Source organism: Diorhabda sublineata, chromosome 1, assembly GCF_026230105.1.
Source record: "Diorhabda sublineata isolate icDioSubl1.1 chromosome 1, icDioSubl1.1, whole genome shotgun sequence".
Classification (NCBI taxonomy): Eukaryota; Metazoa; Arthropoda; class Insecta; order Coleoptera; family Chrysomelidae; genus Diorhabda; species Diorhabda sublineata.
In genome coordinates, this window is record NC_079474.1 from 42,598,974 (window position 1) to 42,626,576 (window position 27,603).

A 27,603-nucleotide genomic window follows, 5' to 3' on the forward strand; every position below is an offset into this window, starting at 1 on the left:
TCAATTACAATCTAATAGTGTATTGCAGAATGAGGATTTAGGAACCTAGAAATTTAATAATTAAATCATTTTTTAGAAATTTTAAATAAAGTATACACATATTTACAAAATCAAGAGATACGTTTGAAATTTTATTTTTCAAAAAACGCCTAAAATTATATTTTTTTTTTCATCTTATACACTTCTGTCAATTGTCATTATTTGTCAAAATTTATATTGAATACATGACATGAAGTTGATTGCGATGTGAAAGAGTTTTGGTTTAATAAGAAAATATCAAATGATTTTGAATTAGACAGAATGACTAGAGACGACAAACTATTTTTCCACAAAACAGTTCAGCATTTAGCAAGATCCCTAGCTAATATTAAAAATACTCCTTGGAGTAAAGTAAGTTTTAATTGCAGAACTTTGATACATAATTTTATCAATTTCGTCATTTCCAGGTTCAAACTTTGTTCTCACTTTGTCCTTCTGATCCACAAAATGGTACATTCATTATAAATTGTCGGCAACAAGATGCTGTAATTGCTCTTGGCATTTATTTTTTGGAATCTGGGCTCCAACACAAGTGTATTATATTACCATATTTACTAAAACTTGTTAAACTGATTGAAAAAGCACAGTGGCAGGATGAAATCAAATTAAATCCAACAGATCGTAAGTATTACTATATATCATTTCTAATTGATTTTTCGATTTAATAAAGTATATTCAACTATAGAATACTTTGTCAGTAATCCAAAATAAGACAAATGAAAATTTGTGAATCTTGCATTTATTATTCGGTTCAAAAGTTAAATTTACATATTCTATACCATCTTTCATTTATTTGTATCTATCCACATATTTTTTACTGTGTTTTATATTCAAGGCCATTTGAAACAACCTTTAATTTAATGTTTAAATAATACTGCAGAAAATTACTCTTTTTAATAGTTAAAAGTTTTGTATAGTTACAATTCTTCCATATTTATCAATAAACTTTTAACAATTTCTGAATGTGTTGCATTAAATTAAAAAGATCCATAATATAATATATAAATTTGCAATTTCTATATTCATGAAATTCGCCAAGGAAATATAAAGTCAGCTCTTCAAGTCTTCCACAAAAAAATAATGCACTATATTTATCTTCTATCAAATTTATCTACTTATTAAATATTTTAAATAATCTTCTGTTGATGCATAGTTCCAATATTTTAAATGTTTTGGGTGAGAACTATGTTTATAATTCACTTCCCATAATTTTAAAATTATTATATCTACAAAAAAAGTAATTTTTTAGGAATACCTATAGCAGAAAAGTTTAGTTTTTGTCTTCACACCCTTCTGAGTGACATAGCAGTAAGATGCGAAGACGAGAGAAACGATATTTTAAATGTTCAGGTAGACAGCTTAACATCTCTGACAAACCAAGTACTAAAAATACAAGATTCAACCAACAGAAACAGTGCCAGCAAATTGTTTTTGTGCAAAACAACTTTACCTGTCCTTATTGGCCTGGCTAGAGCAATGGGAAGGTTCTGTCTAAATGACCCCCCTTTAATTTGTCGAATTTTTCCTAAACCTGAACCACCTTTGAGTCCAGGAGCTGCAAGGGAAGAAAATATACATAAAAGAAGTTTTAGTAGTTTTAGAAATATTATTCCAAGGAGTTTATCTGGGAATCTCCATGCTACTGTTGATATTTTGGCTGTTACTACTGTAAGTATTATTTCTAGTATACTGAAAGTGAGTACAATGAGGCCACATCAGGGTTGTTCGATGCTTAAAATGCTATGAATTCGTGTATGATACACACATAAATTTTAACTGCTCTCATACTTGATCTTCAGTAATCACTCATACATACTTTTAATGGGAGCATGTTATTGTTAAAGATGTCGTTTTTTAGGGTGGATATGACACTTCAGACGTCGCATTCAACTCGAGCTCGCTAAAACGAGGCATGTCGATCAAACACAATACAGGCCCTTATGATGCGAAAACATATTTTTTTAGTAAATTTGGTTCCAGTTTCAATCAATTTCCACATTTGAGGCTAAATGAAACAAATGACAAAAAAACACAAGTAATATTTTCCCAACCTCACCTTTCTACCATTTTAACTCTTAGTAAGATGCTGTTGACCAAAGATATGTTGAGTATATTAGACGAGGAAAGCTTAGAAGTAAGTTCAACAGGAAAAATTCAAATTTTTCCATATAAAACGTTTTCCGAAACTATAAATTTAGTCATGGTGACACTGATGAGAGAATTGCTGCAACCACATAAAGACTTGCCTGTGCCATTTACTAAAGATGTTCAGGAGTTTGTTAAAGGTGAGACTTTAATTTTATAGAAAAAAAAAAATTATAATTTGTTTATTTTCCTTTTTTCAGGACTTTATTTGAATGGTCAGACAGAGCTTCAAAGCAGAAATCATGATGCTAGTGAAAAAGAAGATAGAGAAAATAATTATGCATTAGTGAATAAATTTAAACTTAATGTCATGGCAAATGCAGCTTGTGTGGAATTACTAGTTTGGGCAATTGGAGATGAAACAGGTATGTTATATCATGGTTTAAAATATTAAATTGGCTGTAGAAATCTCTTTATTTTTCGATTCCCCTAAAAATGTCTTATTAATACTTGAAATAATTTTTTTATTATTATTTTTACATTCTTGTTTGGTATTATTTATTTTAATTTAGTAGTAATTTAATTTTATTATTTTTAAATTTTTCAATATAATTCAATAAAATTATCACAATAATACTTAGTTTTTGATAATTATATTACCATTGTCTGTATTTCATATAAAATACACTTCTTTAACTAATATACAAATTGTAGGTAAAAAAAAATAAAGAACTAAGGTTTACTTTCATCTCAAATTTTTCTAGTTCATGTGGTTATTTAGTTGTTGAATAATTATTTACAATAACCATAATGTATAATTGTAGGTATATTACACAATGTGCTTTGTCTCCTTACTGATAACCAGAAACAAAAAAATTATTCCTAATTGCTTAGAATTACTTGCCAAAACTCTTCCATATACTGCCAAGCTTTTCATTTCTTATTTTTATAAAAAAACGGTGTATTCTTATAGGAAAATCTTTGCATTAACTTGTAAATTAATTACTGACAATTTTAATTCACTAAAACGTGTGTTTTTCTTTCCTGTCATGTTTAAGTTTCTCTTAAATTACACCTTGTGTATTAATATTTCCATTAATACAAGTTATATCATATAAAAAAAAGTTTAAAAGCTTTTTTGAAGTTGAACTGATAATTAATTTTTCAGAAAATTATTTCCAATTATAATTTTTTTATTAATGTTATTGTTTATAGACACAGATTTTAAAACTTCTAATTTTCTGAAAAAATAACTACTCTTATTTATTGTCTTCAAATTTTTTTCTGCTAAAATTTAATAATCTTCCTTTTCTGTTTTTTTCCAGTTGATTCTGAATATAACTTTACTACTTTACTGCACTTCATAATAATAATCTTAGGTGAAAAATAAACTTTGATTTTGAGTTTTTCATTCCTTTTGTTTGCCACCTTCTCCATTTTTTGTTTTTTTGTGTTACAGAATTGGATGTAAAAATGCGATTTTTCACAGTTTTTGTTATTAAGTTGTAAACACTTGTAAAAGTATTAAAAAGAAAAACGTTTATACTCGCCATTTCATATTCCATAACACATTAGGATTTTTTATTGGGAAGTTATGTCTATTAACTCATTTATTCGACTATTCCTAATCAGATTTGGAAATAAATGTATTTAAATAATTTATAATGATTTTATATTTCTTGTTATTTGACTTTTACATGTGTTTACTATATAATAGGTTTTGTTAAGTGTTTTTAAGTCAATTTTGTGTGATATTGTGAAATAACATTGTTTATTGGTTTTTAACTATTTTTAAAAATTCATAGTAAAACTTACTACTACAGGTATGTAATTATTAAAAACAATTTACAGATCTTGAAAATAATGCTGTGAGCTCTTCATAAAAGGTCATTTATAAATAAATAACTGTTTGGCTTTAGAAAGGGCTACCATTTTGAAACTCACTCGTTCACACTAAACAAAATTTGCATTTAAATCTTATTTCATTTCTTGAGACTTTACTATAAAAATATTGAGCTTGCTGCAATATTGTGCAGTCCTGTTTTTTCCAAAAGAGGGAAAACATACATTTTTGAAGGATAAAACTAACTCAAAGCATAGACAATGGTTGACTTATACTTTATATTTGCATTAATGAATCTTAGGTTTTGCCAAATATTCCAAATTGAAAACAATTGACCTTGAGGGTTTTTCTAAACTGTAAATTAGAGTTAGGAAAAAGTAAAAATCAATAATTACACAGTTGAATTTGATTTACTTTCAGATCATTTTTAGATATCAAGGTTAAAAGGATAAAAAAATTAAGGTTCTATCAAATTTTGCACAATTGTCATATAATTGTAAAAAATAATTTATAATAATTACATACTAGTTGTATAGAAAAGCAGTTATTTACAACAAATATATAAAGATCTGACTCAACTTACTTACCTTATCAAAACTAAATTTTTCTCGAGAACAAACAATGAATATTTATTTAAATCGTCCGATAGAAAAGTAACATCAAAATATCAATCACAAGTTATTTAAAAATTTAATTGCAACACCTAAATTAAACGAAACAAATCTAAACATTTTTAGAATCTGAATAATTGTGCAATAAGTTGAGCTAGAAGGTGCTGCTGAATTATAATTTTGTCATTCTCGCTCTCCACCGCCTTTTTTATATTTAAATCATATAGATTTAACCTTTATTAAAAAATTTTAGGAGCAGATAGTTTATGTGGTAGATTAACAGAAAAAATAAATTCAAACCATGGTTACAGATTGGTCATAGCACACATGCCACTTCTGATGGTATGCCTAGAAGGTTTGGGTAATTTGGCTCAGAAGTTTCCAAACATAGCTTCAACATCAATCTACTGTTTAAGAGATTTTTTAATTACTCCATCTCCGATTTTATCAAAATTACATCGACAAGCGAACGAAAAAAGCAATAAAGAACACGTAAAGATAACAGGTAACATAATTTAGCCATTTTTATTCAATGTTAGCTCTAGCTCTAAGAAACATTTTGTGCTATCGTATTCCTTAAATCAATAAAAATCATTTTTTAGCACAAGGCAATCAATTGAAAGCAGAATCATCAAAAGCTCCATCTCCTATTCAAACCGCTTTTGAAAGATTAAGAGATGCAGCCATAGAAAATTTATGTATAGCACTTAGTGCTGCCCATATTTTAGATCCTGATTGTGTAAGGGCATTAGTAGCTTCAGTTTCAAACAGGTTATTTACTGCTGAAAAAAGTGATAGGTGAGTAGCTACAAATTACAAAATATTTTGATGTAAAAATATGAAATAAAATATATATAAAAAAATATGAGTAACTATATTTATTTTTACAAATTATATATTTCTCTTTTTTCTTCTCCTTTCACCTTTTCAACCCAATAAGGGCTGTTATTCCTCTTCCACTAATTTCTGTCTATTTCTCAGAAGTTCTTTATTTTCTGCCACTAGTTCTTTTATTTGGTCTTTCAATTTATTTCTAGGTCTCTTTGGATTTTTTTATAGTGTCTATTTTCTCACCGCCTTCATTCTTTCAATAAATTCATACCATTTTAGTGTTTCTTGTTTTTTATCCTATTAATAATTCTTGTTTTATCACTTTCATTCTTTATCGTGTCCTTCTATTGTTATTTGTTTTATTACTATTGTGTTCCACTATGTTTTATATTTAGTTTTTCCAATTTTTGGCTGTTTATATTATAGTTGGTACAGGCATTATATATTTTGTTTCAACCATATCTCTATTTTTGTGTTCCACTTTCCCTCTAGTATTTCTTTTTTACTTACTTTATCAAAGGCTCGTTTAAAATCAATAAATATATCTTTCTTTTCCTTTTTCTATTATGTTTTCTATCAAGTTACTTACTAGGTATATATTCTCATTGGTTCGATTTGCTATATACTGCCTTTAACATTTTCAAGTTTTAATGAATAATTCTTTAATGAGCATTAAAGATTATATTTCAAATATGATTTGAATCAAAATATTTCTTTCATTGTGATTGTTATTTTCTAGTGAATCAACTTTGATTTCAACAAACATTGTAATAATGTTAGGTCACGTAGCGGTTTCCATGAAAGGAACCCCAAAGACTACAGATACTATTCTGCATTTTTTCCAACAGAGGTTTTGTAGAGTACCTTCAGCTTTGGATACTTTAATAGTGGATCAATTGGGATGTATGATTATTTCTCAATGCGAAGCGCACGTGTATGAAGTAGTTATGAAGATGTTTACAATGATAACTGTAGAAAGTGGCAGTACTGCATATGGAAATACAACAAATGATAAAACACAATACAGGTATTGTACATTTTTAGAAAACATCAACTAAACTATATTGCATTATAACTAAGCTGTCATTTCTGGAATCCTTGGTGATATTCATATTGAACACACTGTTTACTGTACCTCTACACCAACACTCACATTTACACTGTCTGACGCGCGTTTCCATAACCAAGTTATCGTCTTCAGAGACTGAAGGTAGTTTACCTTACCGTATTGGTAGTGTAAACAATGTGATCAATATATTGTATTATATTTATGATAATATATTGCAGTAAAAAGTTATATTATGATAAAAATGTATTTACTGTTTAAAACCGCATTCACCTAACCATGAAAGTATTTTATTTCTTAATTATGTAATCCATGACTGAAAAATATAATATCTATTCAATTGTAGACATGTATCACGACCTGTGATCAACGCTTTGGCCAATATTGCCGATAATATTGCAGGAGAATCTCAGATGAATGAATTACTTGGACGACTTTTAGAACTTTTTGTACAATTAGGACTGGAAGGCAAAAGAGCAAGTGACAAATCTCCAGGTAAATATGGAAGTGGTTGTTAAAATAAATTAGATTTAGATTAAATTGTTTGGGGAGTCGAGTTCTGCACCTATACCTTAAAATATATTTTGTGCATGACTTCGCATGTGATTGTTCTGCCTTCAAATATATAGACTCCTCCAGAAGTAACATAATTTTCTGGGGGTTTTTTGTCCTTCCCAAGATGTTAATACTGCTCCTTTAAGTACCTAAGCCTTTTGCTAAAATGGGCAGAGTATTTACATAGTAGATGCCCTGTCATGTCTCTGTGGTTTGTTTGTAAAATCTGCAGTTGTCGTCATCTGTCACGTCTATCCTCTTAAGATGGTATTTGACAAAACAGTGATCTGTTAGAAAACCAATCACCTTTTTAATGTCGATTATTTGCTAATACGGCTATGGATCTTTTGGATTGTCTTAATGCTTTTCAAGTTTATTTACACTCCCATGCTAGCTTGAACCTGCACTCAATGTGCTTTCAAGCAAAGTTCAAACACTCTTGAGCACATATATTTATTACTAACAACCCTGCCTCAAACATAGTGAGGTGTTTCTCCTAATGGTATGGAGTGTTTATTTCAAAAATCCCAAATCCATAACCTTGGGTTACATTTGAACCATCTGTACATCAGGGAAATGCATTTTGAACTTGCTAAAGATCTTTATTGACCCATTGAGTATCACTTTCGATAACTTGAAATGAAAAAAGTACAATATTATATTATATATAAAATAATAAGTATATTATTTTATTTTAGGGTATTAATATTTTGAATTGTTGATTCATAACTATTTTATATTTTATGATGTTTCAACTTTTGTTGATTAATATGTTTCTTTTAGGCGCTTTGAAAGCTTCCAGTTCCGCCGGAAATTTGGGAGTATTGATACCAGTAATAGCGGTGTTAATGAGACGTCTACCACCCATAAAAAATCCCAAACCTCGAATCCATAAACTATTTCGAGATTTTTGGTTGTACTGTGTCATTATGGGATTTACAGCATCCGATTCAGGTGAATAAAAGATTAAGAATGTTTTATATTGTCATTTATTGCAAAAACTGACTTATAAGGGTTGATCATGTTGTAGGTCTCTGGCCTCAAGAATGGTATGAAAGTGTAAAAGAAATAGCTGTAAAATCACCTACTTTAATATCATTTATGTCTAGTAGATCTGAAATGCGTGAATTACAAATTACTAGTGCAGTTAGAAATGAGAGCGTATCTATCAATGAATTACATGAATTAAGAACACAAATTTTGGATTTATTGAAACATCCTGCAGATATAACCGCATATGTCAATAAATTATCTTTTGCTCAATGCACATTTTTGTTGAGTGTCTATTGGGTAGAAACCTTAAGGTATTGTTGCTTGAGATTTTTTCATCAATTTGACTGATATTTTACAATTATTACTCTAGGGTTGCTCATTCTGGCGAGCCCAGCTTAGTTCCAATTATTGCAGATTATTTAAGTGATTCCGCATTACAGAAAGACAAAGCTGGAATGTGGAATTGTGTTCAATCTGTTAGCGAAAGGGTTTTTGAAAAATTCTTAGAAGTAATGAAAGACAGACCCAAAAACGAATCTAGAGAGTTGGATTTAGAAGAACACGCCCAGTTCTTGTTGGTAAATTTCAACCATCAACATAAGCAAATTAGAAGAGTTTCTGATAAATTTTTGGCCAGTTTGATTGATAAGTTTCCACATCTTTTGTGGAGTAGAAGGTAAGTAACATTTGGAGTTGGAAATAATTTTTCTTAAATGATAATTCTGAAAACTAATATTTTGAAATGCGGACAGTACAAATGTGTCTTAAGTACTATGTAACTGAAAATTATGTTGGTGGCATTCTAGATTTTATTGATTTGACCTTACAGATTTGTTGTAATATTAACATGGTAATAAAGAAATTTAAAGGTTGCATTCTATTTCAGTATTGTAAAGATCCTAATAGCTTGATATATTGAAAGATTTTTTTCTGTATTCAATTTGGACAATTTTGTAAACAGTAATCAAACTTTTTTGTTTATAGAAGTAACTGATACAACGGCTAGTTGCTTCCTTATTAATGTGTTAGTAGTAAAGTTTCAAATAGTCTTCTTTTCTCTTGATACATATTTGATAATTATACTACAAAATATCTAAGGGTATATTTGAACTCAAAGATCATAAACTTGAACAAATTAATTTAAGGGTAAGAGCATTATATTGGCTATTTGACAAATACCGCTGGAAAACAAACTTTTACTATATAAAACCATTATTAAACCTTTATTTGTCATCTAGATATTGGTATAAAATATTCAAAAAGAATTCAATTCAAAATACTTCATATGACCAGCTTAGACTAAAAACATTAAATTCATTGCTTGCAAATGATGCAAAGATAAATTTTTGTCATTCTATTTGACAAATGAAACACTACATAAAGATAAACAAGTGCCATATATGTATACAAAAATAAATCATCCGTAAAAAAAGTGTAACACATTACTTCAATCCCTGCTAGAACCTATAAACTATAAACAGAAATATTTGCAATTAAACATTGACTTGAAGATTCTAAACTTGAGCAAATTGACTTGAGTCTTAATTTCAGAGTGCTTTGGACATTGTTGGATATCATGCAAGTATTGTCACGTTCTCTAGAAATAGATCCTAATCAAGAAACACCAACGTTAAGGATACCACAAACTCGATATACTATTCAACTCATGGATACTTTGGAAGCAAGAGAGGTAAAAATAAACTATGAAATAGAAAATGTATTATTTATTGTTACTTTATTTTAGACTATTGTAAAAGATTTTGCTGCTAATGCTGAACGTATAATAAAAGAAGCATTAAAATGGACTCCTCATTGGACAAGATCTCATCTTCAAGAGTATATAAATCAAATACCTGTAGATGGAATGTGGCACCACACTGGTTTGTCTATGGCTCTAGAATCGATCCTTCAATGGGGCCCTCCAAATATACAAAGTGCATACTTGACTTCGAGCATCCTCGAAAAGAGACCCAAATGTGTTAAAAGTGATTCTTCAAAATTGCTTACAGTTTCTTCAATGAGATCTAGATACATCGGAGAGGTGAGTGAGATTTATCTCACAACTAAGTTTTTATAGCATACCAAATTCATATGTTTCAAGCAAACTAATCAAAAAGCTTTGAAAATAACTTACCTCAACCATATGTTTAATGTATGTATAAAAAATATTTTAAATGAAATTTAATACTATGAATTGTTCCAGTCATTCTGATACGAGGTATCATATCAAAAAGGCATTTGACACTGTGATCTGTTATCCAAACAAATAAAGGTGGATAATTATACCTCAAAAAGAAGTCTCGCATGGTTCCTCACTACCTCTCTTGCTCTATATACTATACAACTTTGAGTTAGCAGCAGATCACTTGACTGTGGAGTATGCATGTGACACCATTTCGATCAGTCATAATAACAGCATCAAAACACCTGCAGATACCTCAGCAATGGCTTCAAAAGTGTTATCCGGACTCTGCTTCATCGAAAAGAACCATTTGTTATTAGTTTGCTAAATTTAAACGTGGTGGCACATACACTGATGATGGTGAACGTTCTGGTCGTCCAATTGAGGTGGTTTCTCCAGAAAACATCAAAAAAGTCCACAAATTGGTTATATCTAATCGTATATTGAAATTGCATAAGGTCGTAAAGATATCAGAAGGCAGTATGTTTACAATTATGCATGAATATTTGACGATGAGAAAGCATTTTTCAGAGTGGGTGCCGCGTTTACTCTGAATATTTGACGATGAGAAAGCATTTTTCAGAGTTGGTTCCGCGTTTACTCACAGTAGATCAAAAACAACAACGTATTGATAATTCAGAACAGTGTTTGTCCATGTTTACACGTAATAAATCAGATTTTTTGCTTCGATATGTGACAATGGATGAAACATGGGTCCATCACTTCACTCCAGAATCAAAATCATCATCTGAATGGTCTGCGGCCGGTGAACCACGTCCAAAGGAACAACAGTCAGCTGGGATGGTTATGGCTTCAGTATTTTGGGATACGCATTGAATATTGGGCATCGACTATCTCCAAAAGGAAGAGACAATCAAAAGCGATTAATACAGAAAGTTGTTTGATCGTTGAAATGCAAAAATCAAGAAATTACGGCCTCATATGGCGTAGAAATAATCACTGTTTAACCAAGACAATGCACCGATTCACAAGTCGATGGTTAAAATGAACGAATTACACTTCGAATTGCTTCCTCGTCCACCGTATAGGCCAGATCTGGTCCCCAGTGACTTCTGGCTATTCGCTGATCTCAAAAATGCTCGCCAGTAAAAAATTCCACTCCAATGAAGAAGCAATTGCTGAAACTGAATTCTATTATGTTGCAAAAGACAAATCCTTCTACAAGCATGACATCGAGAAGTTAGAGAAGCATTGGAATGATTATATTGCTCTTGACAGAGATCAGTGTTCAATTTTTTAAATATACTTTTTAACTTATTCTGCATTGAACGATTCCTCAAATAGAAACGTGTTCTATTGTTAGTGCTTATGAGAGACTTGCTGTTGTAAAAGTTCTTATAAGATGACTGATAATATGAAGGTTAGTTCGAAACTTGACCACCATCATAGAACAAGCAAACTTCCAGAATTATAGGGTAGGTGACATTTTTAAGAGCTATTCAAATGGAAATAGTTCACTAAGTATATAAGATAAGGTCAATCATCTGTTTTATGTATATTGATAAAAATCTGTTGTAATCAGAGAAAATCGTGTTTAGATTTGTTATCAGAGGTTCGAAAACCCAACAAATAAGGATCTGAATAGAAAAGAAAACAAAATTTTTGGGGCTGAGTTATAGGAATATCATAATGGTTTTATTAGATAACATATAAATAGTTCATACTAAACCTTTGTTAGGTTTTCTTTGAATACTGCAGATCCTCGTTTAAATTTCAAACCATTACACAGATGATCAATTGGATGTTTATGTTTCTTACAATAATTTCTTGAGCAATGTGGACAAATTAGTTTCAACATTTCCTTCTGTTTACAAGCTTTGAATGAACAAACATTATTTTCTATATTTGGACTTGGATTTATAATTGTGGGACTATCATTCCTGTATGCTTTATTTTTATAGACATATCCAACAGTTAGATCCTCTTTATTACCTCTCAACACACAATTTTCCTGAATTTTGTTACATACTGGACATACTTGATTTCTAATTGGATCTTTGCTTTCATTTTTGTTTAATTTCACATTTGAAGTGTCCGCACTTTTCTCTGGTTGTTTTAGTATCTTCACTGTCGTTTCTATAGTAGGAATAATTTTTTTTCTTACATACTGGCAATTATGTGCTTCATATCTAATATGGGTAATGCAGAAATCTAGGTGGCAAGCATCGCATTTAATAGGGAGAAAATCGAATTTGTTACATGTTAATTTAGCGCAATATTTTCCTAGCTTAGGAAATTCCATAAATGTCAAAATGGCATTTTTAAGTCACAATTTTTGATTGATAGTTTTTAAAAAAAATTTGCACCGATTGGATGAGGTCACAAAATCGAAAAAAGGAGAAGAAATGGCCAATTTTTCTGAAATTAATACTTACTGTAATAATATGGAAGGTAGAGAGAAGAATAAAAATCTGTGTATATGAAAAGTGTCCGTCGAAATACGTTAAACATGGCTGGCGCCACATTAGCATCAGGGTAAATTTTAAAGGAAGCGCCAAATATTAGCGTAAAAATAAGAAATAAAATCAATCTAGGTGCACGTTTTCTCCTAATAAATCTTTTAAGTTATATTGTTTGACTATGTATACTTAAATACATCTAGAATGACTTCATTTACACCATACCCTCTATATACCATCGCCATTCTGGAAGTGTTTTTGAACTATTACTTATCGTATACAGCTGGACACTTTTTCAACTTTTCTTATAAGAGTTATTCCTCTTTCTCTCTACCTATATGTAATACCAAATATGTTTTTTTTTTCATTTCTTTTCAGATATCTTCTCGGGTACTCATAGTTACCATGTTCATGCTGCCTTTTCTCATACTTTTGCTACTTTCTTAATTTCTTTTACTACCGTAGCATTTTAAACTCCAGAGCAATACAACTGGGAGTGTATGAAATAGAAGATGAAGAACTTTCGCATCTACAGCCAACCCACATTCTGAATTTTCTAAAGGGAGTGGGATGAAAGGATGAGCTGTAAACACTGGGGGAACATAATAGATCCTTTGGGTCGCAGTGTATATGACACCCCAATATCTATCTACATCTATATTATGACATCATTATTTTTATGCATCTCTATAGATCTATATACTACAAGTTGTTATATATCTGTTGGGTATTTCTATTTCTGCTGATTATTTCTTACTATGGTTACAATAATATTTCTTAAACATACTTCATTAATCATTAGACTAAAGCCATTGACTAGTTTTTTGTATTAATATTAATTTTATTAATGTTATTGGTTACAGGTGATTGGTATGGAATTTGGAAAGGACAAAAATCTTTTAGTAAATGAAATCATGAATCGTGTGTGGACAGCCTGTAAAGAAAGATCGGACAATCTACATAGGGATGCTTTGTGGCAAGCTACAGCATTACTTATATCTACTAGAGATTTGAATCGAAGTTTGTTACATTGCATAGCATGGTCTCAGGTAAACTCAACACAAATAAGACTGCAGAATTTTTTTATCAAATTTCTTCTTCTTTTATAATTTAGGTGGAGCTATTTACAGTAGAAGCCATGAGAACTGCTGTAGAATGTTGGCAATGGTTAATAACTGCAAGACCAGAACTGGAGATTAGATTTTTACAAGAAATGGTTGCAGCTTGGATATGTACTGTTCAAAAGAAACTTGGCTTGTTCTCTGTTGCTAGACCTCAAACTAGTCCATTAGCCGCATATGAAGGTTACATATTTAATATTTTGGATCTCTCTGTGTGCTAATATTTAAAATTTTTAGGTTGCCGTTTGGAACCGGATCCACCTTTTGTAAAACCACATGCTATTTGGGTTCAATTTATTTGCGAATTAGTAGAAACAATAAAATATAGTAGTTATGAAAAAGTTGAAATGATAAGCAGTTTGATACATCATTCATTAACTATGAACGTCGGTGCTGATCCTCCATCTCAGACTAGACATATTTCAGCAATTGGAGTTAGATTCAAGTATGATGTTATGAATTCTTCAGCTCTACAATTCTTTCATTTGATTGCAATATGAGTATGATTTAAGAAGGTTCAGAAATTCACAAAAAAATGTTGCTTTGAGATCCTCAAGTGTGATCAGTTTTTCTAATTTGAAGAAAGTTGATCAATGATGACTTCTCAATTCCCCCTAGTTGTAATTGTAAAAATTGTCGATGAAGTTTGCTATGTACAGATGAAGTAAATTTCCCATTCCTTGCCTTTCTTTATTCTGACTTCTCCTAGTATTTAAATTAGAAATAATTTTTAAATAATGCTACACAATTTTTCATATTTATATTTGTCATAATTTGTTGTTTTAATAATTATTATAAAAAAAAATTGTTTTTTTATGCTACTCATTTCTTTTAGACTTCTCTCCTGTGGTTTGTCATTATTGCAAGGGGATATTTTGCCTAAGAGTTTAGGGAAGAACGTACTTAGAGAACGAATTTATTGTAGTTGCTTGGATTATTTTTGTAAACCAGTCACGTGTCCATCACAGGAACCTGCAGATTTAAGAGAAGATATATCTACACTAATAAAATTTTGGCAAACTTTACATTCCGATAAAAAGTACCTTAAAGCTAGTGATGTAGGAGGTATTTATCTATATTTTCTCGCACAAAACCAGCTCTACCTTAAGTTATTGAATATTTCAACACTCTAATAGCCTCTTTGATAAGTAAAGGTATTGAGTCATAAATAAACCGATTCTTGATAGATATACTCTACATTCTGCTGCTAATGTTTTTTCTAATTATTTACTTGTGCAATGAAATTAATTGTGCCAATGCTTTAGGCTAGCTTTACTAGCAAAATCATAGGGGTTCAGAGAAAAGTTTTCCTATAGCTTTGATTTCCTCACCATCTATGTTTTTTGGGTTAGTGAACATGAATTTGGAGCTTTATGGCAAAAATTTGTCCGGGAACGTTGTTTGTGGGGACCAAATTCTGATACTTTTCCAGTTTTTGGCTAATATCTCAAAAAGGAAGCGTTTTTGCGACAAGTAAATCCTATACAAAATGAAATTGAACAAAATTTCCTACATTTATTTCTTTAAACGTTTTTTCAAGAGACTAACCATTTCGTCGCTAGAGAGTTCCAAAACAACATTTTTGGACCCACTATACCTAACATGAATAATCGTTGCCTTTATGAAATTGTCTTGAGTTATTTTATGGATTTTTTGATAAGCATTATACCTGACAAAGGAAACCAACTTCGTCTGGAATTTCAACATAAAAAAATCCGCCCTCATTAGTATTTGAGATTTATCTTATTGTACAACGTCACACATATGATGCAAAGATTAGTGCATTCGAGGCCTGCTTTTCTGCAGGTCTTGACGTATCTGCATGACACTAGAAGCAGCGGTTCTTGAGGCGCAGATGCTTGTAGAGAGGTGATCGGTTCCAGGCAAGCTGAAGCCTGATGATACACCCTAAAACTAGGTTGTGTAGCTGCAGTTGCTGGTGGTGGTAGTGCATCTATTTTTGATGAGCCTTGAAAACTAGCTTCTCATAAATACTGTACTTCAGATGGTTTATCGACGGTTTAATCCTTCCTGTACACATAGACCAACAATCTCTCCGCTGCTGCTGCAAAGCTTTTTAGAGTTGGCTCAAGGTTTTTGAACACATTTACAACATTGGCAAGGTAGGGGTTTCTGGTGAGACTTTTTACAAACTTCAATTTCCTTTGTTTGTATGGTGTCAACGTTATGGCACCCTAGTCATTGCGTGAAGAAACATGATATTTTCTTAAAGGGTTTTATTTTTCAGAGCGTGGATAGGAGAGTCTGAGGTTGGAGGAACGTTGCCTAGTCCTGGTTTTAGAACGAATACGTTTTTTCGTTGGAAAAGGCGAAAGGTCTCCAACCACCACCATAGTAAATTTATTTTATGAAATCTACATCTTTTTTTAGAATTGCTTAAGTCAAGATCAAGTTATTATAAAATATTTTTCATTTATACTGATAAATCTTACGTCAAATTCTATTGTATACAAATTGTACGGTGTAATCAACTGTTACAATTCTTTAGCGCGCTCTAGCGGCGAAACAGTTAGTCTCGAAAAAATTCTCAAAAAATAAATTTTTGCCCACAAACTTCAAACTTATGTTCAGTGACCCAAAAAACATAAATGTTGAGAGAATCAAAACTATAGCGAAATTTTGCATTCCTAGCTTACTTGGTTGAGCTGATTTTGATAAATCATGACGATAAAAAAATAACATTCTACTGAAACTATCATAGTAAATAATTTTGACCAATTTATTATATTTTTAATACTATTTCAGAGGTTGAATTCACACCTAACGTGACTACTACAGCACAAGGCAATGAATTATCAAAACCCAACGACTTCAACAAAGTCCCAACTGGGTGGATTAACACTGTACCTCTTTCAAGCAGTAGTACTACTTTAAGTAGAAGATCGGCTAAATCGGCTAAACGAATGCCAGTTGCTGATAATTTTGTTAAATGTTATCTAAAAAAGAGAAATCTTATTTTGGAATTATTGGTAAGATTTTTAAGAGATTATTTTGAGTGTGCTTTTTTGAGTGGAGTGTATTCAGTTTTGTTTTGATTCTCTCTATTTACAAAATTAGGTATTAAAAAAATTGTGTTCTTTCACAACTTTCTTGCTTTTTTATAAGTAAATGTAAATTCCCAATAGATAATGTAACTATTTGCAAAATAACTTCACCAGATCAGGCCCATACGATTGCTAAAATTTAATAGCAGCAAAAAATTCTAATTCTTTAGAGTATTTATATGTGGTTGAAAATATGATCAGACGCACTCAATACCAATAAAAATGAATTATGCAAAATATAGTTACAATATAATGGATAATGGTTAGTAGAATTGAAGCTACATGTTGTGTTTATATGATCTGGTATAACTGGAAGTACTGCCATTTCAATATAATCAAAACACCGTTTATATATAAGATACTTTACAGGCTGTGGAGATCGAATTCCTTATAGTTTGGCATAATCCAGGACTTAGACCTGAAATTCAAATAACGGGTGAAGAAAATGTTGCTTTTTGGAGAGCTAAAACAATTACTGAAAAACAGTGGCACGATTATACACGTTTGGCTTGGGATATATCACCTGTTTTAGCTGTTTTTCTACCAAAAAGGTAATAATGACCTTGTTCGTGTACAAAGGACTGTAGTTTTAGCTATGGCTGGCTTTCTCATTTCTTTATTATAATTTATCAATGGTATTTATTGGTATATTATTATTTATCTCTTCAGTGACTTTGTTTTTTTTCTTTCTAAATCTCTTTGTAACTGACGTTTCAGCTTCAGGATTTACTCAGTCCTATAAATATATGAATGTATTATTTTAAGTGGTTATGGTAATATAATCGAATCTATCAAATTTCATTTATATTTTATATTGCTCAAAGGTTATCATTGATGTCAATCATAATTAATTTGTTTATTTATAGGTTTAGAATGAACGATGCTATTATAAACGAAGTAAAAAACTTGGTACAAATGAATCCAACAGCAGTTGCTCATGTTGCCGAAGCCCTACAATATTTAGTTACCACTGAATCTATTTTAAGTGATAGTCCCAAGTTAGTAAATATGCTCACTTGGGCCCGTATTTCCCCTATACAGGTACAGTTAACAATTGTTTAAATATAAAAGTATAAATTTTAATTATGTTAATGATTCAGTCGGACTAGTTTATTTATTGTTTTGATTTATTCTCTGTGAATTATTTTATCCCATTTGCAAGTTATTTTTCATTATTTATTTAAATTTTCAATTATCTTGTTATTTATAATGAAGGATGGACAGTGTGATACCCCAAAATTCAAAGAATTTAATTTTCTATATCTATCAACAGGGCCGGATTCAGCATTTTGTGTGTAGTTAAAGCTACTTACCTAAAAACCTCTTAAAAATTTTTACCAGACTTGTATATGGTAATTGCTTGAACACCACTACACAATGCAATTCTATCATTATAAGTTTTTAAGGAATTTACTTGGTTCTGGGTTTAACAAAATACCGTCTTAAAACACTTTTAGCAATTTTATGTAATAAACAAACTGAAACAAAACGATCCAATCCACAGAACATTTCGGCATTATAGCATAGTCATTGCTACAGGCCTACAAATATGAATGAATTCATTACAGTACGTGATGTTAAGTTATGGTTATTTATTTTTAATCCTAGATATATTTTGGAGTATTTTTTCCTCTCGGCCGTGCTCCCCCTGAAAACTTGAACCCATATGTCCGTGTCTATTGGAGAATCCGGCTCTGTCTATCAAATATTTTTATAATAACAGTGTCCAAGCGAACTAGTGAGTATATTGTATACTTGGCGTATTGTAGCTAAGAAGATTACATTTATTTAAAACTAATTATAGAGGTGTTCAGATTATCTGATAAATGCAGTATTTTTTTAGTACACCTAAATATTCACAAAGTTACATAATATTTTCACGTATCTTATTTCGAAGGGTGTTGCGGGTTGAGGAATCAATATAAAATTATCCAACTGTTTATTAAAATGCCAACGTTTAGATCTTTATAAGGCTAAAAATATATGGTACATTATAACTCAAACGTTGATGAAGAACAAGTGAACAAAAAATTGTGAAATTGGAAGTAAAACAATAGTGTAAAATATAAATATTTATATTTGTATAAGACACACTGTATGTAAGACAAACTATATAACATAAATAAACAAGAACGTAGTTGTATAAAACAGAAGAAAAATCAAAAAGTCATTTATAGAAACTAATATATACAGATATAAGTAAAAACCTGTTCTCGACAATCATATTCAAGTTTTATCTTTGATATGTGTGAATATATAATACATTTTACTTTCGTTTCGAGGTACCTGTATTACGTTATGATTACTCTCATTTATAACGTTATTAACCAGCTCTCTTGGGTTAACCATTAACTTTGAGAATTTATATGATTTTATTATTATTATCAATATAGAGTTCAGGGCTATTTAGACGTTGAACCCTGTCTATAAGCCCTTTTATTGTCCCTAATTTATATCTCCAAGGATGGCTCGAATAAAAGTTCAGTAGTCGGCTTGATGCTGAAGGTTTGGAAAAGCAATTTGTTAATATTTTACCATTTGGTCAACTAATTACTACTGCGACCGACAATTTTTTTATCTTCATCAACGTTAGAGTTATAAAATGTACCATATATTTTTAGCCTTGATAAAGGTCAAAGAAAAGATCGAAACTTTGGTATTTTAAAAAACTCTCCTATAGTTTTATTTTGAGTCCGCAACCCGCAACACCATTATACAAGACAATAATATCAACAATTACATTTTTAAGTATATTGCATTATATAGATAACAAAATTAAAATTAATGACATGTTTTTATTTATAGGCGTTGGCATTCTTCAGTCGACAATTTCCATCCCATCCAATATCTGCACAGTATGCCGTAAGAGTGCTAAGTTCGTATCCTGCCGACGCAGTATTATTTTACATTCCACAACTTGTACAAGCTCTTAGACATGACAAAGTACGACATTGTAAATTCTATATAACATTTTGTAAAACAATTTTATATAGTGGAATAATAATATTGTTTAATTCTGATATACTGTTCACACTACCACTATGCATAATTACACAGTCTGACTTGGGTTTCGATAAAAGACTGAATGTATACTAAAATCTCTTAACTTGACCTACCTATTAATACTAAATTGTGCTACCAATGAACTTCTTGCGAAAAACAATCCTAGCGGGGAAACTCTTCGGTGGTACATTTCACATTTATTCCTTGAATATTAAACTATAGGGTAGGCTGTAAGGAATAGTCTCTTTGTCCTTCTTTAAACTGTTCTTACATTTAACAATCTCAGTGCTTTCAAATGCATCGAAAAATTTTTTTAATAATTTTAAATTATTTATATTTATTTCATGGTTATTAATGATAAAATCTGTTATTTTATCCTTCGTATTATCCAACAATTGTTTAAATGTATTACTGGATTTATAATCAATTTTGAAATCACTCTGTCGGTCCAGAGCAATGTATTCCTGTTTTTCATTTTAATTCTTGATAAAGGTTATGAATTAACCTGTTTACAATTCTTTTAACATAATATTAAGTGGTAAATCAATTAAACAATGTACCAGGAAATGGAGACTAGCCATCTTATGTTGAATACAATGGAAATAATCAAACGGGATGTATCTGCACGTAGCTGTGTCTTTCCTAAATACATCAAAATCTAGCCTATTACTCTTCTTACTAATTGAATTATCTAAAAATGGTAACTGTCCATTATTTTCCAGTTTGTAAGTAAACATTTTGGATGGATATCTTAAATTGAGTTTTAAAAATATACTGAAACTCTTGACTAATCTGGTTTTCAAAGTGACTCATGAATAATTCAGCCATAAATGGTGATAGGCATTTGCATATTGGAAATAATTTTGCTTCATACATGTTTTCGTTAATTGTAGATATTTTCCTATTATATCAGCTCAAAAATTCTCAATCTCAAGGTACCCTAAAGTCTGCGGGATCTGCACTGACATCAAACGAGATTAAAAATTCACTGCTTTAATTTCTGTACTGATCTTTTTCGAGGGAGGAAGTTCATTTGTAATTTATTATGTATTTCATATGCAAAGTTTGATTTGAGCTAAAGTTAGCAATTGTGTTGAAGAATTATATCATTTGAGGAAGTTGCTATGTTTTTCATAAATTTCAAAATTAATTACGGAACAATTTATTTTCCAACCCTTAAAATGTATCGCTAGTTATTATTAGAATAATTAACATTATTTCAATTGTAATTGCAATTTGTACTAAATTACAAAACTAAACATCTCAACAAGAATTTATTTATTTTAGATGGGTTATGCGACTGAATTCATTAAATATATAGCTAAAAAATCACAAATAGTTGCCCATCAACTGATATGGAACATGAAAACCAACATGTTTGTAGATGAAGATATGCAACAGAAAGACCGTACGTTAACAAATTTAATTTCCCTATTTGGCGCCTAAAACTTTTTTTATTTTTTTTTAGCTGCCATCTATGAAATTTTAGAATCTCTAGTAAACAGTATTGTTAGTGAACTTTCTGGTCCAGCGAAACTGTTCTATGAAAGAGAATTTGACTTTTTCGATAAAATCACAAATATTTCTGGAGAAATTCGCCCGTTCCCTAAAGGTATCGAACGAAAGAGAGCATGTCTAGAAGCTTTGAGTAAAATAAAAGTAAGTGCAATCTATTGTAATTTTACAAAACAAGTGTTTAACAGTGTAATTATAAAAAAACAAGTGTTCAACAGTGTAATTGTACAAAACAAGTGTTAAACAGTGTAACTGTTGATGTAGTTGTAAATAGTTTGTTTAGTGATTATAATTTTGGCAATGTGAAATTCCCATACGAATTATGTTGCCCGGCGTCGGGAATTTCTTTTAATGTTAATTTGTGTATTTGTGAGTTGTCGAAGAATATGCAATCCGAAAGGTTTAATCACAAACATTTTTATTGATTATTATTCATTTGAAATAGTTTAAAACATAGTAAGGAATGTTGACTTCCAATAAAACGTTTGAAATCTATTACTTGCACCCGTAGAAAATTAACTGTACATTTTTTTCTTCGTATTGTGGAACATTCTCATTAGTAAAAGTAAGTATTTACTCATTTCCCTATATTATAAACCTTGTCAAGTTATAATGACTGTCATCAAATAGCGAAAATGTTACCACAGATGTTCTCTTTTTGTAAAACCATAATCGGCTTACAAACGTAGATAAGGACCCCATCAAGAATTGTAGAGAGTTGTATCTTTTTAGTTAATATTAATTCGATTGAATTTAAAATGCAGTACCGAGAAAATCTTAAAATGGACCCTTTTGTCTACAGTATATTCTTTGGCAAATATTTTTATTTCTAAAACTTCTATGAATCGCTTATTTGTGTAATGCTCTTCAAAATATAGAATATTTAGTTGGAATTTTACAAATTTTACTTGAATGATACGAGGCGCTATCTAACACAATTACAATGTTAGTGAAAAATGTTTGTGTGAGAGTTAGTTTGTTTTGTTTTAGGTTCAACCTGGATGTTACTTACCCAGCAATCCCGAAGCTATGGTTATCGATATAGATTATAAAAGTGGTACTCCTATGCAAAGTGCGGCTAAAGCTCCTTACTTAGCTAGATTTAAAGTTGCTAAATGTGGTATAAATGAATTAGAAAATATAGCAATGGATGTATCAACAAATCAGGTATGTAAGTTCAACATGCAACAAATTGAAATCAATCTATAAATAAATTTTTTTTAGATTAGGGAACAAAGTCTTGGTCCGGAAATGTGGCAGGCTGCAATATTTAAAGTCGGCGATGATGTAAGACAAGATATGTTAGCTTTACAAGTTATTGGAATATTCAAAAATATTTTTCAAACTGTCGGCTTAGAATTGTATTTGTTTCCTTACAGGGTTGTCGCTACGGCTCCAGGGGTAAGTGATATACATTTTTTTTTTATTTTTATTCTAACAGGACTAGAAATATTTTTTTCCGTGTTATTTGTATTGATTTGGGATCTCGTATACACTGCGATCCAAAGGATCTATTGTGTCCTTCAGTGTTACTTAACAGTATGTGATTACACAGTTATCTAATGTTCTGTAGCATTTGGGGAACCTACTAGTATATTCTATAGACAATCGTCGAAAGTAGTGCACTATGGAAGGGAAGTGAAAAAAACTTCAAAATAAAAGTTGCTAGTTATAGACCTTGATTTCTGTAATCCTTTTTGACTATCGAATTTTAAACCATTCTTCACACAAAGCTGTGATGTAAATGATAAAAGTTTATATATGAATTTCATTATGTTGCTTTAATTCCTGGTTATATAATAACTTACCAAGAAAATTTTACAATTTAAGAACTAAATATAAAATGTATACATTTTTTTCCAGTGTGGTGTTATAGAATGCGTTCCAAATGCAAAATCTAGAGATCAGTTAGGGAGACAAACAGATATAGGAATGTACGAGTATTTTTTAAAAAAATATGGAGATGAAAGTACTAAAGATTTCCAAAATGCTAGGAGAAATTTTATTATATCAATGGCTGCATACAGTGTCATTGGTTTCTTATTACAGATTAAAGATAGACACAACGGGAATATTATGTTGGATACTGATGGACACATTATACATATTGGTGAGTTTAAAACAATCATATATACTCAAATATTCAAATTTGCTGGCGAAATTATTGAAATAATTATGATTGTATAAAGAATATAATTAAAAAATATTGTTCCATTGAAACTATAAATAAAATGAATATTTTGTAGATTTTTTTTTATTTTCTAGATTTTGGATTTATGTTTGAATCCTCTCCTGGTGGAAATCTCGGTTTTGAACCTGATATTAAATTGACAGACGAAATGGTAATGATTATGGGTGGTAAAATGGAAGCTCCTCCATTTAAATGGTTTTCTGATTTGTGTGTTCAAGCGTACCTAGCAGTGAGGTAAAGAATTTGTTCTTCTATATTCAATGTAATTTCATATTATGGGTGGTTTTTTAAAATTGATTTCATTACCTATAATATAGATGAAGTTTATCAAGTTCTCCTTTGAATTATCAATTAGTTTCGTTATTCTAAAATCAACAGGAGTTGTCTTTATCAAAATAGTAAACGAAGCTAATTTATTTTTAGGCCTCAATGTGAAGCTATCATATCTTTGGTATCTCTAATGTTAGATACTGGCCTACCATGTTTTAGAGGACAAACCATTAAATTACTCCGTGGTCGTTTTAGCCCCGGAGCTACAGATAAAGAAGCTGCAAATTATATGTTACAGATAATCAGGAACAGTTTCCTTAATTTCAGGACACGTACTTACGACATGATACAGTATTATCAAAATCAAATTCCATATTAGATAATAGTTTTATTATTCTTCAGAAGTCTATGGGTAGTAATATAAGTATAAATAGAACAAGAAAATTTGTAAGATATCCGGAAAGTGAAAATCTTTATTTATGAGAAAAAAATTGATGAAATTTCTTATAAAACATCAGTTCCTACAAAATTAAGAAACTAAGTAGCATAGAGAGTATCTTACAAATTTTGTGAATAACTAGACCTAAATATAGTTATAAAAAATGTGCAGTATATGAAATTAATTCTCTATTTTTCAACTATAACTTTTTATTGAATATTACATCACGAATTTATTTTTGAACTGTAACTCTAATATATGTTACGGTAAAAGTAATAAATTTGGTGATTATACATAATCACCACTGAATTTGGTAAATATGACAAAATATTTATTAAATTTACGGGTTAGTTTATAAAATCTCCAACTTTACGAAAATTCATTCAGTTTGCTCAACTACTTGACACATGACAACCACGTGATTACAGAAGTAGCTGGTATGCTAGAGCGTTTTAATTCCAAATTATTTAATATTATGGATACTAAGAAAACAAACAGTGGTTAGGTTAGGTTGAGTAGTAACTACACAAAAAAAACCTGTACTCTATTCTGCTGGCTCAATAAGCAGAGTTCGTTGATCTAAATCTGATGTTATATCTGATCATCCATCAGTGTTAAAAATGATGTTATGCTTATAAAAAGCGTAGCTTCTGGTATGAAATTTACTTCAATTATATTTTATGATGCTGTTTAAGATCTGTATTACTTTTGCGGATATAAAGTAATGAATAATTATAAATAAGTCATTATATTTATCACATTTACTATTACGACTTGGATATTTCCCAAATTTAGTGGTGATTATGATGTCCAAATGTAAAAAAAGTGGCAAGCTTATTAATTCTAAAACAGTCTTAATATGTCTAAAAAAGTAAACTTACATGTAAATGCAAATATATTATTTTTTCCTATAGAATATGGGTTTGGTTTATTTCTACAGAAAAATCCGAATTTATCTCAATCCCCATTACAAGTTGGGGATTTTATAAAATACTAAATGGTAAATTTGATAAATATGAAATAATTTATCAAATTTACCAAATTCACAGGTAATTTTATATAATCACCAATTTATCATTTTTACTGAAACATATGTATAAGATAATTCATTCAATAATTATGTAGCAAAAAAATGTAATATTCTATAAAATGTGGTTAAAAATAAAATTTAATTTCATTAATTGTACACAATGTATAAATTCTAATTAAATGTTTAATTTTAAATTGAATTTCTTATTGTACTTGAAACTAAATGTATATAAATGAAAAAGAAATAATACTGTGATAGATACAGAGAACATTTACATAAATATTCTGGATTGAAACTTGTTATTATATCAATTGTTATGTATTTAATTTGAATAGTTGTTTCTATTGATGTTGAATATCTAATTATCATGTTCCTTTGTGCATGCAGCCAAATTTTATTTCTAATGTATTACCATGGTCATTAACCTGAGACAATAGTTGCTTTCTTTTTGAATGAAATCTCAGATAATTTGAACTTATTTAAGTGTAGCTTATTGAATTCTACATCCCATTTAATATTACTCAAATCAGATGAATTGAGATATTTACATCCCATCTTACCAATGCAGCACCAACTTTTGTTTTACGGAAATAACTCAGTTCAGTTTTTTGACGAGTTATTGAAAAATTTTAGGGTATATTTACTTGATTTTGATTAGTGTTTAGTGATTAACATCGTCGTTAATATTTGCGAATTTATTTTAATTTTGTATGTGCATTTTGGGTTAGAATACAATAAACTGATTGAATGTCTCAGTTTGTCATCCCATTTGACCCACCACATCAAAGAGTTAGTTATTTGATGGGCAGCGATATGGAATTTTCATGTGCCTCTCCGCTCGCAAATTTGTAACACGAGCGATTAGTTACGGCAACGCCGGTATATTGGCGTATTTTGTCAACATAGTTTCTAATTCTGTGCTTGTGCTGTCAATTAAACGCCGACCTAAAACTATTTTTTTATAGTAGCAGTTTATGAGTTGAGAAATAGAGCAGCATGAGTGCAGTTAATGCATCCAATTATACCAGGTACATTATATTTTAAAGAGAATCTCAAACATTTCAAATTTATATTCAACTGAAAATAAATCGTAATTATTCCCTTACTTTCTTCTAATATCAATTAACTCAGGAGTTGTTTGGGGGAATTTTTGAATGCATCCATTATTTCCTGTCTATTGAATACCTCAATAATTTTGTGATTGCTCGACTCAGTGATGAGTGGGATATACCCAAACAATAATTATTACCTACATCTTGCTGGTAACTACCAGTACCAAAAAATTATTGAGAGTTGGGAACACTGTTTGCAATAAAAAATTGCTGCGGTTATTTTTCCATCAACTTCATGCTACTTAATGAACTTTCTTATCCAAATTTTAGTTTAATTATTTTCAATTGCTTTAATTTTCTCATTCAATAATTTTTTTCTTCAAATTTATGATGCTTGTAACGATTCTAGCTTCAAGACAGTAATTAACGTCAACTATAAGATATTAATATTTTTATAATTTTTTAATAACGACTGTATTTATTAAAAAGTTCAAGATTGATTCATATTTAGCTATATTTAGATAAGGTGGGTTTGTTGTATATGTAATTAACATGGAAATGAAGTGTTTTTATTTTCGTTAAAAATTTCCGACATAATTATGTATATTGTTTTTTAATTTGTATCATTTCATCAGGAATTGTTAGCTGAAGGTCACGCGAACGTTCGATGGCACAGGTACATTAAAATATACAATTTTCACTATTATCCTTTTGTTTTAAAAGTATTGAAATTATCCTTACTTAGTGTACTTGCATTTTCTACAGAATTCAGTTCATTCAATAATTCGTAAATTTAAGAAAAAAAAGTTTATGAACAACAAATTAAATATCAATTTCAGAAATGGAACTCTCCTATTTCACTTTTTTTATTCTCATTGTATCTTATCCATTATAGTGCCCAGATAATTGATTTTCTTCGTTTATAAAAATCCTTTTATTATCTTCTACTCTTTGTACTAATTTTTTGTCAATTTTTCAATCATATTAATGCTTATTTGTTTTTTTTGTGTGTATAATTCGCTACACATTTCTTACAATTTACAGTGTCTTGTTAACCAAAACATAATTATTATGGAATCGATTAATAACCTAAGTAAGAGGTAGCTGCAGTTTTCTTTGTATTCAAGTATGCTTACAATCGATAACTTCTAACTCAATTATTGTATGACTACAATTCAGATTTAATAAATATAACAATGAAAGCACTCATAATGCTATGCAAAAACTAATGTGATGTATCCTTCTGATTTACAATCTTACTTTTACATAAAATTGGGCTATAGAAATGTTTT

At 30.0% G+C, this 27,603-nt stretch overlaps 1 protein-coding gene across 1 annotated transcript; it reads left to right on the forward strand.

Annotated features, from left to right (window-relative positions):
* The first annotated feature begins 222 nt into the window (after positions 1-222).
* LOC130447273 (phosphatidylinositol 4-kinase alpha) lies at positions 223-27,540 on the forward strand. The gene is made up of 29 exons (XM_056783998.1): positions 223-390; positions 447-660; positions 1,289-1,707; positions 1,898-2,324; positions 2,385-2,549; positions 4,832-5,083; positions 5,181-5,376; positions 6,149-6,436; positions 6,822-6,970; positions 7,814-7,984; positions 8,061-8,334; positions 8,394-8,699; positions 9,575-9,713; positions 9,768-10,064; positions 13,489-13,674; positions 13,740-13,929; positions 13,984-14,191; positions 14,582-14,811; positions 16,513-16,736; positions 17,181-17,362; positions 17,678-17,852; positions 19,617-19,754; positions 21,102-21,222; positions 21,283-21,473; positions 22,320-22,496; positions 22,554-22,730; positions 23,193-23,439; positions 23,595-23,754; positions 23,944-27,540. Exons 1-29 carry the CDS (start codon positions 301-303, stop codon positions 24,167-24,169), a joined length of 6,219 nt encoding a protein of 2,072 aa, XP_056639976.1. The 5' UTR covers positions 223-300; the 3' UTR covers positions 24,170-27,540.
* Positions 27,541-27,603: the final 63 nt, after the last annotated feature.

Bases quoted from the DNA above. Each gene is read 5' to 3' on its own strand.
- LOC130447273 (XM_056783998.1), top strand. From the start codon at position 301: ATGACTAGAGACGACAAACTATTTTTCCACAAAACAGTTCAGCATTTA. The intron at 13,930-13,983 runs GTTACATATTTA...TAAAATTTTTAG, and splicing joins TCCATTAGCCGCATATGAAG to GTTGCCGTTTGGAACCGGAT. The intron at 22,731-23,192 runs GTAAGTGATATA...ATTTTTTTCCAG, and splicing joins TTGTCGCTACGGCTCCAGGG to TGTGGTGTTATAGAATGCGT.